The following is a 12,002-nucleotide window of genomic DNA, read 5'->3' on the forward strand; positions in this document are numbered from 1 at the left end:
GATACAACAGCCTCGCTGATGGAAGGTGTCGTTGAGTAAATTAGAAAGATCGTATCATCCCCGAAGACACCTGTATCGCGTCGTGCGATCGAGAAACACAACCGAGGTACTCGTGTAGATCGAAAGATCGCGCGACGATTTTTTTTTTTTTTCTCTCCCTCCTCCCTCGCCGACAAACTTGGTCCGAGGGTTGTTCCTTCCGTCAGCGGGTTAGTTACGACGAGTCTCACCCCCGCGAAAAATAATAATTTAACAATTATCTGCGATCTCCGCGTTTCTCCCGGCGTTCCGTTATTTTCAGCCCGAGAAATATGCACTACGCTTCCCTGATAACCGTTTCGTTGTACAGCCACGATAAAACGTGGTAATTTAAGAACGCTGAAAGTATCGCGGAGCACCATTAAGAGGGATGGAGGAGAAACGGGGGAGAAAATGAATCTGAATCGTGTTGGGAGACATTAATTTGTGTATTCGCAGACGTCTTCTTTACGTGAACGATTTTAGGAAACGATTGCAAATGAAAATGGAAAATAAATTTCGCATCGACGTACGGAAAACAAATCATCGACTAAAATGTCCCGATGATCGTCGATTCGTTCCAGACCCCTCGGAATTATATGAGATTTTTTTTCTAACTCGTACATAGATCATTTATCTTCGTTTGGATAGTAAGCGTGGATCGCTTAGCCGTGGTTAAATTCAGTCTCACGGTGGAACGTAATTTCGACGACTGGAATCAAGGAATCGGAGAACATGAAAGAAACGAGTAGAATCGGGGATGGGAAAAGAGGGAGGAATGACAGGAGGGAAGGGTGACAAGCTTCGAACAAGGAGAAAGGATCGCTGGTGGGGAACAAAAGAAAGTTAGTAAAAAAGAAAAAGAAGCTGGTCAAGTGAATATCAAAAAAGGTGAAAGATAATTCATTAAGAAAGTAAAGCGAATTGGAGTGAAATTTTTGCAATTGAAAAAATAATTAAATTATTAAAATGAATGAAAGTAAAGAGTCGTAAAAATGTTTAGAAACATATCGAATCGCCATGATTGCGGGTGGTGGTGGAAGAGGATGAAGGGAAGGGGGGGGGGGGGGGGGGTAGGCATGTGTGGTAGGCGTTCGCGCGAGCGATGTACAAATAAACGTAGCGCACGTCTGGCACACCGACGTGGCCGTACAAGCTCATAAACAAAACGGCCGCGTTTTATTGGAATGTCAAAGCGGAATATTGGTATTCTTCGCGGGGACTCCCCAAAATATGTACGCTCGCGGGTTGCATGTTAATGGGACAGGGAGGGAGCTCACGAGCCGGGTATCGGTCTCTCTTCTCGCATCCGGTTGTCAGCACCGGTCGTTAGATCACCGGCGCCACGGTACTTGATAGCCGCTACGAAACTCACCTTTCCATTCTAAGTTTAGCCGGGTCTACGCTTACCTCGGCCCAGACTTTACGCCTTCGTTTACGCTCGTAACGAGTAACGGAAATCGAACGATGCCGATCGACCGCGACCCACATCTCTCCCCCGACACCGTCGAGAACTGTGCCGATTTCGAAAATTTTCCACCCGATCAAAACTCGCTTCTCCGTCTCGATTAAGCTTTCGGAACGCGGAGAAGAAGATTCTAGAAAATTCAACACGAAAATGTAGACTTTTTCTCGGCAGATGTGCTCGGAATTCAGGAAAAAAAGAAAAATCGTGACAATGGTTAACGTCTCCGGGAAGAATGTATATGCTAATGAGAATCGATCGGTACGATCAGCTGTTGTCCTAATAGCCATCGTGAATCCTCCCCGAGCGAATGGCACAGATAAACCGAGCCTCCCTCGTCTCAGGGGAACATTCTGCGAGGCTCGTTCTCTTCTAAATATTGCAAACGCCTAAATAAAGCGGAAAACTGCCGTATGTCAATCCTCGGTTCCAAGAATCGGTTACGCGGATCTTCGAATCTTTACCGTTTCATCGGAATTGTTATCGGTAGATACACTTTGCATCCACTCCTCGAAGTGGAGTAGAACAGTGATTGTTCAGACAGGCGGACTGTTTCGAATTAAAGTAAAATTCTATTAAACGGCGTCTCTCGGATTCGTATATCAAAAGGGTTTCGGAGACGTCGAGTAAGCATGAAAGTCGCGTCGGCATTGTAACTCGATTTTCGTAACCCGATCCCGTATGGTAATGTCGCGACTGGAAACCGGGTTAACGTAGGCGAGAGAATGTTTAACCTGGTCGACGGAGGATGCGTATTGTTATTTTAATAGGTATTATTTGATTTTAAAGTTCAGTGAATGCCGGTGTGTTGCTGAAGGGGGATTTGATTGCTTCGCCGATAAGGGTCGAACCCTATTATTTCGTTCTCCAATCCCTTCTATTTCCTAGCGGCGGCCTGCCACGACACATTCGCACATGAAGAAACGGCTACTTTCCTTTATCCCACCGGAAGGAATGCCGATGCTCGTCGATCGAAACGATTCATTCTTCGTTAGCCTATAGGCAGGTGATTGAAAATTTCATTACATATAAAAGAAAAAATACTTTTGTTGACGATCGCCAAAAATAATTAATCAAATATTCTATTACTCGTGTTACAAGAATGAATTGTTTTCATTGATTTTCGATTTAAAAGTAATGGTATTCGTTCGAAATCAAAGTATATAAAAATTAATTGTAATCTTGATGCTACTTTTTAATGTTTTTTATCGAAAACGTTGAGTTGCATTTCGATCGGAATGAACGGTACGGTTAAGAAAAATCCGTCGAAAGAAGCGTGCTACTGTATGCCGGTTGATTTGCCACAAAGGGGACGAAATAGACTAAAGGGAAGAGGGGTTGAGCCGCTAAACTCGCCTCCAGTAAATAGAGTCTAATCAACTGCGGGCCTTGGCCGATCGGCCAGATTTCGACCTAAAATGGCCCCATTGTACCGCACTCTCTCGTACACTCCACGTGCTGCTATTTCGACTGCGCCTACTTTTGTTAAATAACGGCACTGCGAAACTTTCTCTTTCTTCTGGACCTGGTGACATTTTTTCTTTTCTTCCACCGTTTGCTACCGAATTTTTCATTCAAACAATCGTTCGATTTTTACCGTACAATAATTACGAAATTATTCTATTGAAACAGCTAATTGAAAGTAAAATAGAAATGATAGAAATAATGAAGAAAGGGTAGGAAAGGATTAAATTTTCCCGTCGGTTTCTCTTTTTCCTGTAACAGACGACTACGTTAACAAAATCTTGGAAGTCCTAGACAAATAGCGGGCGAAGGATAATTTCGGCGCTAGGGTCGTCGTCCTGCGAAACGAAGTTAGACCGATCGGCTCCTTGCGGGGTGAACAGAGCCGGTGAAGGATAATTAAGTAAACCAAGAGGGGTGGCTCGTTGGGTAGCTCGTGAGACGAGACCGCGAGACACCCCATCCACCGTAGCTTTTTTTTCTCCTCTGACAACGCGGAAAAAAAATTACACGATATGTACATCGTGTGCCGCTCCACCGGAAGGGGACGACAGAGAATTCATCTTGCTAATCTGTTTCGACGACAAGGGTAATTGGAAAAAGAGAGCGCGAAACAGGACGCTAGAACGTTAGGAGGAGCTAAACACTTTCTGATGGATCTTTCTTCCAAAAGTCATCGTTTCGATACGTCATCTTACGGATGTAATATCGAGACCCTTTAGGGATGACACGGAAAATGTTTGCGAGATAAAAAAGTGTCAATTTGGATAGAGAATCCGAATTAGGGCTCGATTTCTTTGATATTGAACAAAATTCAATTTTGTCTGATTTAAAGATAATTAGTTAATTTTAATGTAACATATTTTGTAGTTTCATTTCGTTTCTTGAAAATACACGACTGTCCCTTAGTGCTGCAAATTCATTTTCTACAATTATGTGAAATGATGCCAGGGAAATGTAAATTCAGGAGGGATATGCGAGCAAGTATGCTAATAACGTGACCTATCTCTGCGATAGTCCAGCATTAAATCTACATCGTATTCCCCTATGTAAAAGGATATCTAGCTCTACGCTAATGAAATTATGTTACTTCTATATTACAGTAAAAGTAATGTTTAACTTAACTTTAATATATCATCCACCCATCGTATAGTTTCGTTCCTCAATTAGAATATTTCAAGTCACAACCTTTTGTATCTTTTTAAACCCTTCCATCATCTCGTACCTCTCCATTTCTTTCGTTCAATTGTTATTATTTATCCGGTGACGTTCTTCGATGCCCGAGGCGAAAGAAGAAGAGAAGCGACGGTGTACTCGGTTAATTTCCAAGAGGGTGCCGGGCAATAATCGCCGACAATAAACGCGAATCGCACTTGATTATTATGATTGTTCGACTCCTTTCTGCAGAACCCTCAAATAACTTCGTTTCTCGTTAGTAGCCGGCTGCCACCCCTTGTGACGACGAAAACGTAGGGAGGATCCCGAGGGCGGGAAAGGGGTGGTCGAGGGCAAAGTGGGGGTTCGACGTTTCCGTCTGCGGGGCAGAAGGTCGGAGGGATGAACGACAGCGTTGCAATTTGAAAAATTACAGGCGCCGAACGCACCCCTCCCCCACCCCCGCCGCACCCACACACCCTACCTCGCTTTTGCATTTTTGTTGCCCTCCAGCTGAACCGTTCGCAAAAATGGAAACCTTTCTGCACGATTCATGGGCACTGGATGAATCGCGATTCAACGTAGAATCTGCGATTTTTTTTTTTTTTTCAAGTGATGTCCAAAACGAGGGGTTGTTAAAGGTCTTTAAAGTAAGACTATCATTTTTATTTTTGTCATTTGTTAAAAGACACGAAGAAATTTATTCGAGGGTACTCGTAATTAATCTTCTTGAATTAATACAATTTTCTTCTGGTTTCGAATTCAGATTAGGGTAGTTTTTCGCTCGCTTTAATCCAGTCTGGTGTTTTTCATTTTACAGCAGGTATTCATGTATTCTCGAGCATTCAACGTTCTACCCTAACTGTAATTTTGCGGGCAATCCCCGATCAACTCAACACGCCGCGCAACCCTCGTATAATCAATCCGTTTAATCGGATTAATTTGTTAGCAGAATAAGACGCAATGATCCGGTTGTTTCCACGAGATCGCACGGCACTGATTCCTGTTTGTTTTTCCGATAACTTCGTTTGAATACCCTTACAACATCACCCTCTTAGCTTATAAAATGTCTACAGATACATTTCATAATCCCTCGGTTGATTATACATATATTAGCCTTTTGATTAAGAACTTCTTCGCATCGAATAAAAACGAAATAGAGATTTTCGAAACTGTTGCAATATCGTATAAATAATATCGAAATTCATTATTATAAAACATGAAAATTTGCATGTAACGATAAGTTGCCCCAATGCTTTCTTCAGAATCTCTTTATCTGTTAGTCGAAGGTACAAGCAAGATTCTTGTTGATACACTTGACATTTCGTAGCAATTATTATCGCTTCGTCCGATCTCGACCGAACGTGAAGTTGTATCATACTTCACCACGAAACTTTTGCTCGAGTGTTCATGGAAGTACACCATAAATCTGGCACGGTTTCCCGATACAGAAGCGAGCTTTCTAAAACAACGACGGCAAAACACGTTCCGAGAATTTGGCCCGTCGCGAGCACCGATCGATTGACCTGTCCAATTTACAATAATGACCGTATGTTTCGTTGATGAAATCTTTTCATCAATATCAAGGTTCCTCGACAACGATCTGTACACAGAAAGGTACCCGAACGAGTCGCTTGGATCGATTTTCCTAATCTTCTCCGGTGTTGAAAAAGAAAATGAAAATTTTCATATCGAACGGCAAGAATCGCGCGCATCTGGAGAAAGGACACGTGCAGAGAGCATGGGAAGCACTTGTTCCAATGGGCCGATCGCAATCTCTCTGATGATGCCGGTACACCGCAGGCCGCGGTACGTGTTTGTCGGAAATTCTCGATTACGCGAAGGAAGAGGGCCGGTTTATTACGAGCACGTGGGAGGACTCGGCGTGGCACGTAACACGGTAGGTAATACGTGTGCTGGCAAAGACAAGAGAGAAAGAGAGAAAGAGAGAGAGAGAGAGAGAGAGAAGAGGCAGAGGCGCGAAGGTTTCGGTGCGTTACGGGTGTCGCTGGGAACACCATAAGATAGGGTCTCATTATTGTAGCTACGCCGTTTCCTAAATTGCCGCCCTAGGCTGGGGTTACCGTAGCGTCGGGCAAAACGGTCTGCCTCGCCCGCGACTAAACCGCTGGACCAATTAACTTTCAATTAGAGAATAGAGATAACTCTTATCGCGTCCGCGAGGGCGGATTTTATGGGTCCTTCTTTACACCCCCGGACGACGTTTATGTCCGCGCTGATGCATGAGCCTCGAAAGGGTTAGATAAACATCGTCTATATACATACAAAAGTGATATTATCCGATCCAAGAAGCTACCGGGTTCGATGGACCTGGAGTTTCCTGCTCGATTAACCGAACAGGGGTTAATGAGTTTGATAATTAGCACCGTGTTCGATCGAGGAAGGAAAATTAGGTTCTTTATTCAAGCGACTCAATATTTTTTTATAAATACATTTATTGAAAATTTAGAAGTACAGAGATAATTCGATGTCATCTAATTGCACAAAGTAGGGAAGCGACGATTCCATGCTTTCCAATTACAACAATGGCTGCTGTTCTAAAACAGGATGGCGGGGCCAGCGCGACGATTAATTGACCCGATGGCGGCCACGTAGACAATCAAGAATTTAGAAAGCCGCGTTCTTCCTGGAAACCCCGTGCTTCCTGAACGAAACAGCCCCTGTTTTATCCGATCGCGCTTGAATACCGATTAACCAGCAGCACCGAGAACCATCATACGAGGTGTGTGTGCCTAGAAATCGTTCCGTTTCGTCTCGTTTTACCGATCGACCGTCTTCGCAAAGACAATCAGAAAATGCTGCCAGCTCGTCGGTATTGTTCCCGACGCGCGTAAACACAGAGAGAACGGTGGCCGGGCAACCAGACGAGCAGCCAACCAACACGGGACATCCATATGTATGATTATGAGGACGGGAGTTATCACCAAACGAAGGAGAGTCTCGACGAGGAACGAGCCCGCAGCTAAGTTCATATTTGTGCATTACGCTCACGTGCAACGATACAATAAGGAATCCTTCGTATCGGGGGATGCATGCTAAGTACCGGCGCGGTCGCTCGCTCGCTCGTTGCACCCACCGACTCTTCGCCACGATTCTTTCTCGTACACACACGGTAGCCACTGTTTTCCCCGTCTATCTTACCTCCGAAGACTGATTGGATGTTCGATGAATTAATTCCCGGTTGGTTAAGCCCTTAAACGATCCACGAACTGAGCTTCTTCGACTTCATGCTTGGGAACGAAGCCTGCTGCTTTTAAGGAAAATCGTGGACTCGATGTTCCGAGAAACGCTTTGTGTCCCTCGGATGGAACTTAGAAACGTTCTCGAATTAACATATCACTTTGAATGTTCAAGGGTTGATCTTATGACCAAGCTATGCATCGAGCTGTGTCGCCGAATGATTCAGGGGATGAAACTTTGAATCGCAATTTCTGATTTATCGGGTGACTGCTTCAATCTATTCTGTGTCTCTGGGTCAGTAAGCTACTCTGTTTCAATTCCAAGTCAATCGATGGATTAACAAATAAAAAGAAAAACGTAGAAAAGGTGTGATAATGCTCTATGTCACAAATACCATGTAATTTGCGCATTTATTTTCACTCGTATCTGATTTGTTTTTACTGGCTACCTGTGTCGCTTCGCATCGATTTCTCGGCTATTTTATTACGTGTCGCGCATTCTCTGGCGTAATTGCACAAAGACGTTGCGTGAGATAAATCGGCGATCGATCGGTGGTGATTGAGTAACAGAAAAAGTCGCGGTTTATGAATATCCATGAGAGTAGCTCATCCTCTGCTCGTATCACCGAGCAAACAGAAATAACAACGACTGTTATATCTAGCTCTGCACAGTTTCCTGCTTTCTATTCCCGAGTCGTGCATTTCAAAAACTTCCATTCGATCTGCGAGGTAATGGAGATTCGATTATTCTCGTATCGAAAAGAGACAAAGTTGAAAAATAACGTTAGCAACAAGCGTGTGGAACCGAACGAAAGCAGAAAGCTGGAGCACGCGAGGGTTAAGAATCGTCGGTCGCGCACGTGGCTCGGTTACGGGCCACTTCCGGGGAACGTCGCCCTTGGCTCGCGACAAGGTAGCCTCTCCGCCGGTTCGTAGGTGTACGAACCGACCCTCTTAACCATCCGGCAAACGTCATTAGTACCGATGGGCGGGGCTTGACGCGCGATAGAGGTAACCGCAGCCGCGGCAGAGAGTGCGGCGCTCGTAGTGCCGCGCGGTTAGCGTGTCCTGGCTTGTCAACAAAGGGTGCAGTGACGCAAGCATCGCGAGAGTGCGCGGTGTCGGTGTCGCGGTGGCGGCGGTGGGCGTCCACTTATCCCCCGACCGCGCCCTACGATTGGTCGAGCTACCTGTGTCGTGGGCGGGCACAACCCGCCTGCCGTTCAGCGCACACTCTCGCGCCCTCTTTCTCGCTCCTCTTTCCACCGACGTACCGTGTCTCGCTCGCACGACAGCGTTCTCCGTGCGGTTCACGTTACACAGCCGGTACAGTCCGGTCTAGTCTGTCGTTCGGTCACGAACCAGCCGTTTAAGCTGTCTGCAACTCCCACGTCCGCGACGCACATCGGGCGCGTGATTCGAGCGATCGAAGGGTCGACCAGCACCCGTAACAGCTGGTCCACGACGCGACCAGTCCAAGTTGTTGACACGCACGTGCGCGCGCGTGAACCCTCGTCGAGTAATACGGTACATGGACCAACGCGAGTTATCTGCATCTTATCGTCTCGTACTACACCTGGTGTAATCAATCGGATGTCGACGATAATACGGTGGCGCAATGACGCGAGAAGAAGACGACTCGCGAGATGGACGATGATCCGCGGAATATGACTGTTTCACGGTGTGACGATCTTTCTGTTCAGTGTGTTGTTACCGGAACGTGAACACTTGGTTGGTGGTGAACGGACACGCGGCAGTGGCAGTGATCGATTCCGGAAACGGAACGCGAAGGAAAGGGATATTGAGAGAGGGAGAGAAATATTGATAGGTGGAAAAGGGAAAGAAAATAAGAGAAAAAGATGTTGCCGTATCAGATGCCGATGGATTATGGGGGCTTTCAACGACAAAGCTCGGTCGGGGTCGGTGTCGGTGTCGGCGTCGGTGTCGGTGTCGGCGTCGATGTCGGCGGACCCCATCAAGGGGCCGCTGGGGCGCTCAACATCAACCCCGCGTTCACGCACTCCTGGTTCGTACCGGCGGACCTCTGTGTCCCGTACAAACAGAGTCAGGGTCCTCTCCTCGAGCCAGGGCATGTTGTTTCTCTTATACTTATTTTTCTTACTATCGTATATACTACTTAGTTAGTAGCTACGATCTGTCTTCGCCACGTTACGATCTACCTAGCCCTTTCGATGCGACCTCCGAATCGTTTCATGATATTCAATTGAAGATTACTTACCTGGGGCATTTATAAAACTGTTACTTTACAGGAACACGTCGCGGTTGTAACGTAATCGCTATTGTTTTTCGGGGTAGAACGAAGGGGTGGTTCTACCGAGGAGAAACGTTGTTTTCGCTTTGCCACTTTGTAAGTGTTGAGAGCATTAATCGTGAGAAGGGTGAATTCGTGTCCCTGTGCTTGGAACGTAGACAAGGTTCAACCCTTTCGCGAAAGTTGAACCCTCTAAGCTTCGTTGACGAAGATGTTTGCGGTAATTTATCGCTCCAACGTCGGACTTGAGTTCTCTTCTTTTACAGATTTATAGAAATTTCCCATGAAATTACTTACTTGTAGTTTAGTTTCAAGAAACGAGACTGATGTTTTAAGAGCGAGCTCTTTATATCTTTCTATAACTGCGTCTGAAATAAATAATTTCGTGAAAGTTTTAGACTGAATTGAAATATACATATGATGCAAGAACATATTTTACCATATCTTACCATTTGCTTCAAGGAGAGAACGCAAACCGACTCGTATTCGTCAACGATATAGAAACGATCAAACTTCCCAATCACGATAAAATCAATACAGAATTATTTTACTATATTATAATAATCAATTTATTGATAAAACAAGCAGCGAAAGGGCTAGAGATGCGTAGCAAACTGCTCTCTCGAGGTAGATCGCGACGATTCATTCGATCATTTAATCATAAAATATCGAACGTTTCAAAATAACACCGCTTCAAATCCCTTTTTACGATAAGGCAATAATCTTTGCATAGATTTGCACGCGTATAATGCATAGTAACGAGACGTTTAAGGAAAAGCAAACAAGGACAATGCGCACAGGGTACTTCCGGTTTTATCAAACAACCTTCGGCTCTCGTGTAGGCACACCATAAGTATGAGAAAAAAGAACATTAACTTTGCATTTTACTTAATTTCCATTTAAAGTTGCGACGGAAAGATACATACATTATTATACTTTTCTTAATGAAACCTTTTTTCACGAGTAGTATCATCGTGTTTAACTTTTCTATTTTATCGAATACTAATTAAAATTGAAAAATTATTAATTTCAACGAGGAATATAAAATTGCAAGGGTCTTAGATTCCGAAATAAATTGATTGTCTGTTAGAGGAAAATTGAAATAGTTCCAAGAACAAATGTTTTAGAGGTGAAAATTGAAATGAAATCATCTACAACGCACTTCTTTCCTCGACGATCGAGCAAAGACATTAATATGTGACGTACGTAGATCGACGATGACGCCACGAGACGATGCTGTAAATAGTGCGAGCTGTAAAGTTGACGTTCATAACTGTAAATCATTCCTGGCGTGCAGGATGTCGAATTTTGATCAGGCAATCAATCACCATCTTCGAATTCGCGCCAAACCCTAGTATAGTCGTTGAGTTTTCACCTCGAGTCTTAGATCGCAATTTCTATTGTCTAATTTCCACGAAGACACAATAGAACGATACAAAATCAAGAATGAACAATATTGCGATAATAATTTGTTCAAATTTTTCTACCGTATCTTTAGCTTCAATTTTCAATTGTTCGCTAACAGTAAGAATCGAAGACGATAGAGGGAAAGATCTTTAGAATAGTTAAAACATGTTGCAACAAGAATCCGATATCCTCAGTTTCCTCTGTTGCTTCATTCGCTAATTTGCATACATATTGCTGGTTTTTTTTTATTACTCTACGTGAATTGCGAGTGCTTGATACCGATCCGCTCCTTTTAGGCAGACATAACAAGGCAGTACCAGTACATCCAGTTTTCACTTCGATTAAACGAAATTGCATAATAGACGGACATGTTTCGTAGAAGCTTTTGTCACTCGAAATCAACCTCTCCGATTTAACTTCACCGTTTTTGAAAGTGAAGCGTAACACTTGTTTCAGAATGCAAATTTTACGACTGATCCAGAATCATTTTCCTTTAAATTGAAATTTAGTCTTCCACATTCGCTGCGAAATCATCTTTAAACGAAATTCAACGAACAAACCTGCTTCTCGTTAAGCGCATTAACGTAATTTCAGCAATATATTACAGTGATACGCGATTTACGCGTAAACGCGGTTACATAATTGCACGCTTATTACGGTTGTGTTTTTCACCGACTAATTGGTTACACGAATTTCTCATTAAAAATGAATGTAATATTGTCTTAACGCTCGCGAACAGAGCTCGCTCGTCGATCGAAGAAATTATGGAACACGGTGTTTAAGAATCCCGGAAATTACAGACTACATGCCTGATGGGCACGATTAATTAAGATTAAACGATAAAATCCTTTAGGAGCTCGACTGTGAGGATTGTAATGAAGCTTTACGAGCATGTAAAGCGGTCGAAAAATATCGGACGCGTGAATTTTTTACTGGCCGAGATATGATTTTATAGGGTAATATCGTTCCCCTTGTGTTCCTTCCACACGGCTATTATCAAGTCAATAATTCAAGCAGAGGA

The 12,002-nt window shown here is 44.0% G+C and overlaps 1 protein-coding gene across 8 annotated transcripts in view; it reads left to right on the top strand.

Moving 5' to 3' along the window:
- Positions 1-12,002, top strand: part of LOC117607156 (protein trachealess) — an 85,284-nt gene that overhangs the window by 56,162 nt on the left and 17,120 nt on the right. The window contains exon 1 of one of the 8 annotated variants that reach the window (XM_076691960.1): positions 8,623-9,391. The exons of 6 other annotated variants lie outside the window; for them this stretch is intronic. In XM_076691960.1, coding sequence (XP_076548075.1) covers positions 9,162-9,391 — 230 coding nt within the window. In that variant the 5' untranslated portion in view covers positions 8,623-9,161. Of the gene's footprint in view, positions 1-8,622; positions 9,392-12,002 lie in introns of those variants that run through there. One more of the 8 variants, XM_076691961.1, reaches the window with a different exon arrangement.

This window comes from Osmia lignaria, chromosome 14 (genome assembly GCF_051020975.1).
Source record: "Osmia lignaria lignaria isolate PbOS001 chromosome 14, iyOsmLign1, whole genome shotgun sequence".
Taxonomy (NCBI): domain Eukaryota; kingdom Metazoa; phylum Arthropoda; class Insecta; order Hymenoptera; family Megachilidae; genus Osmia; species Osmia lignaria.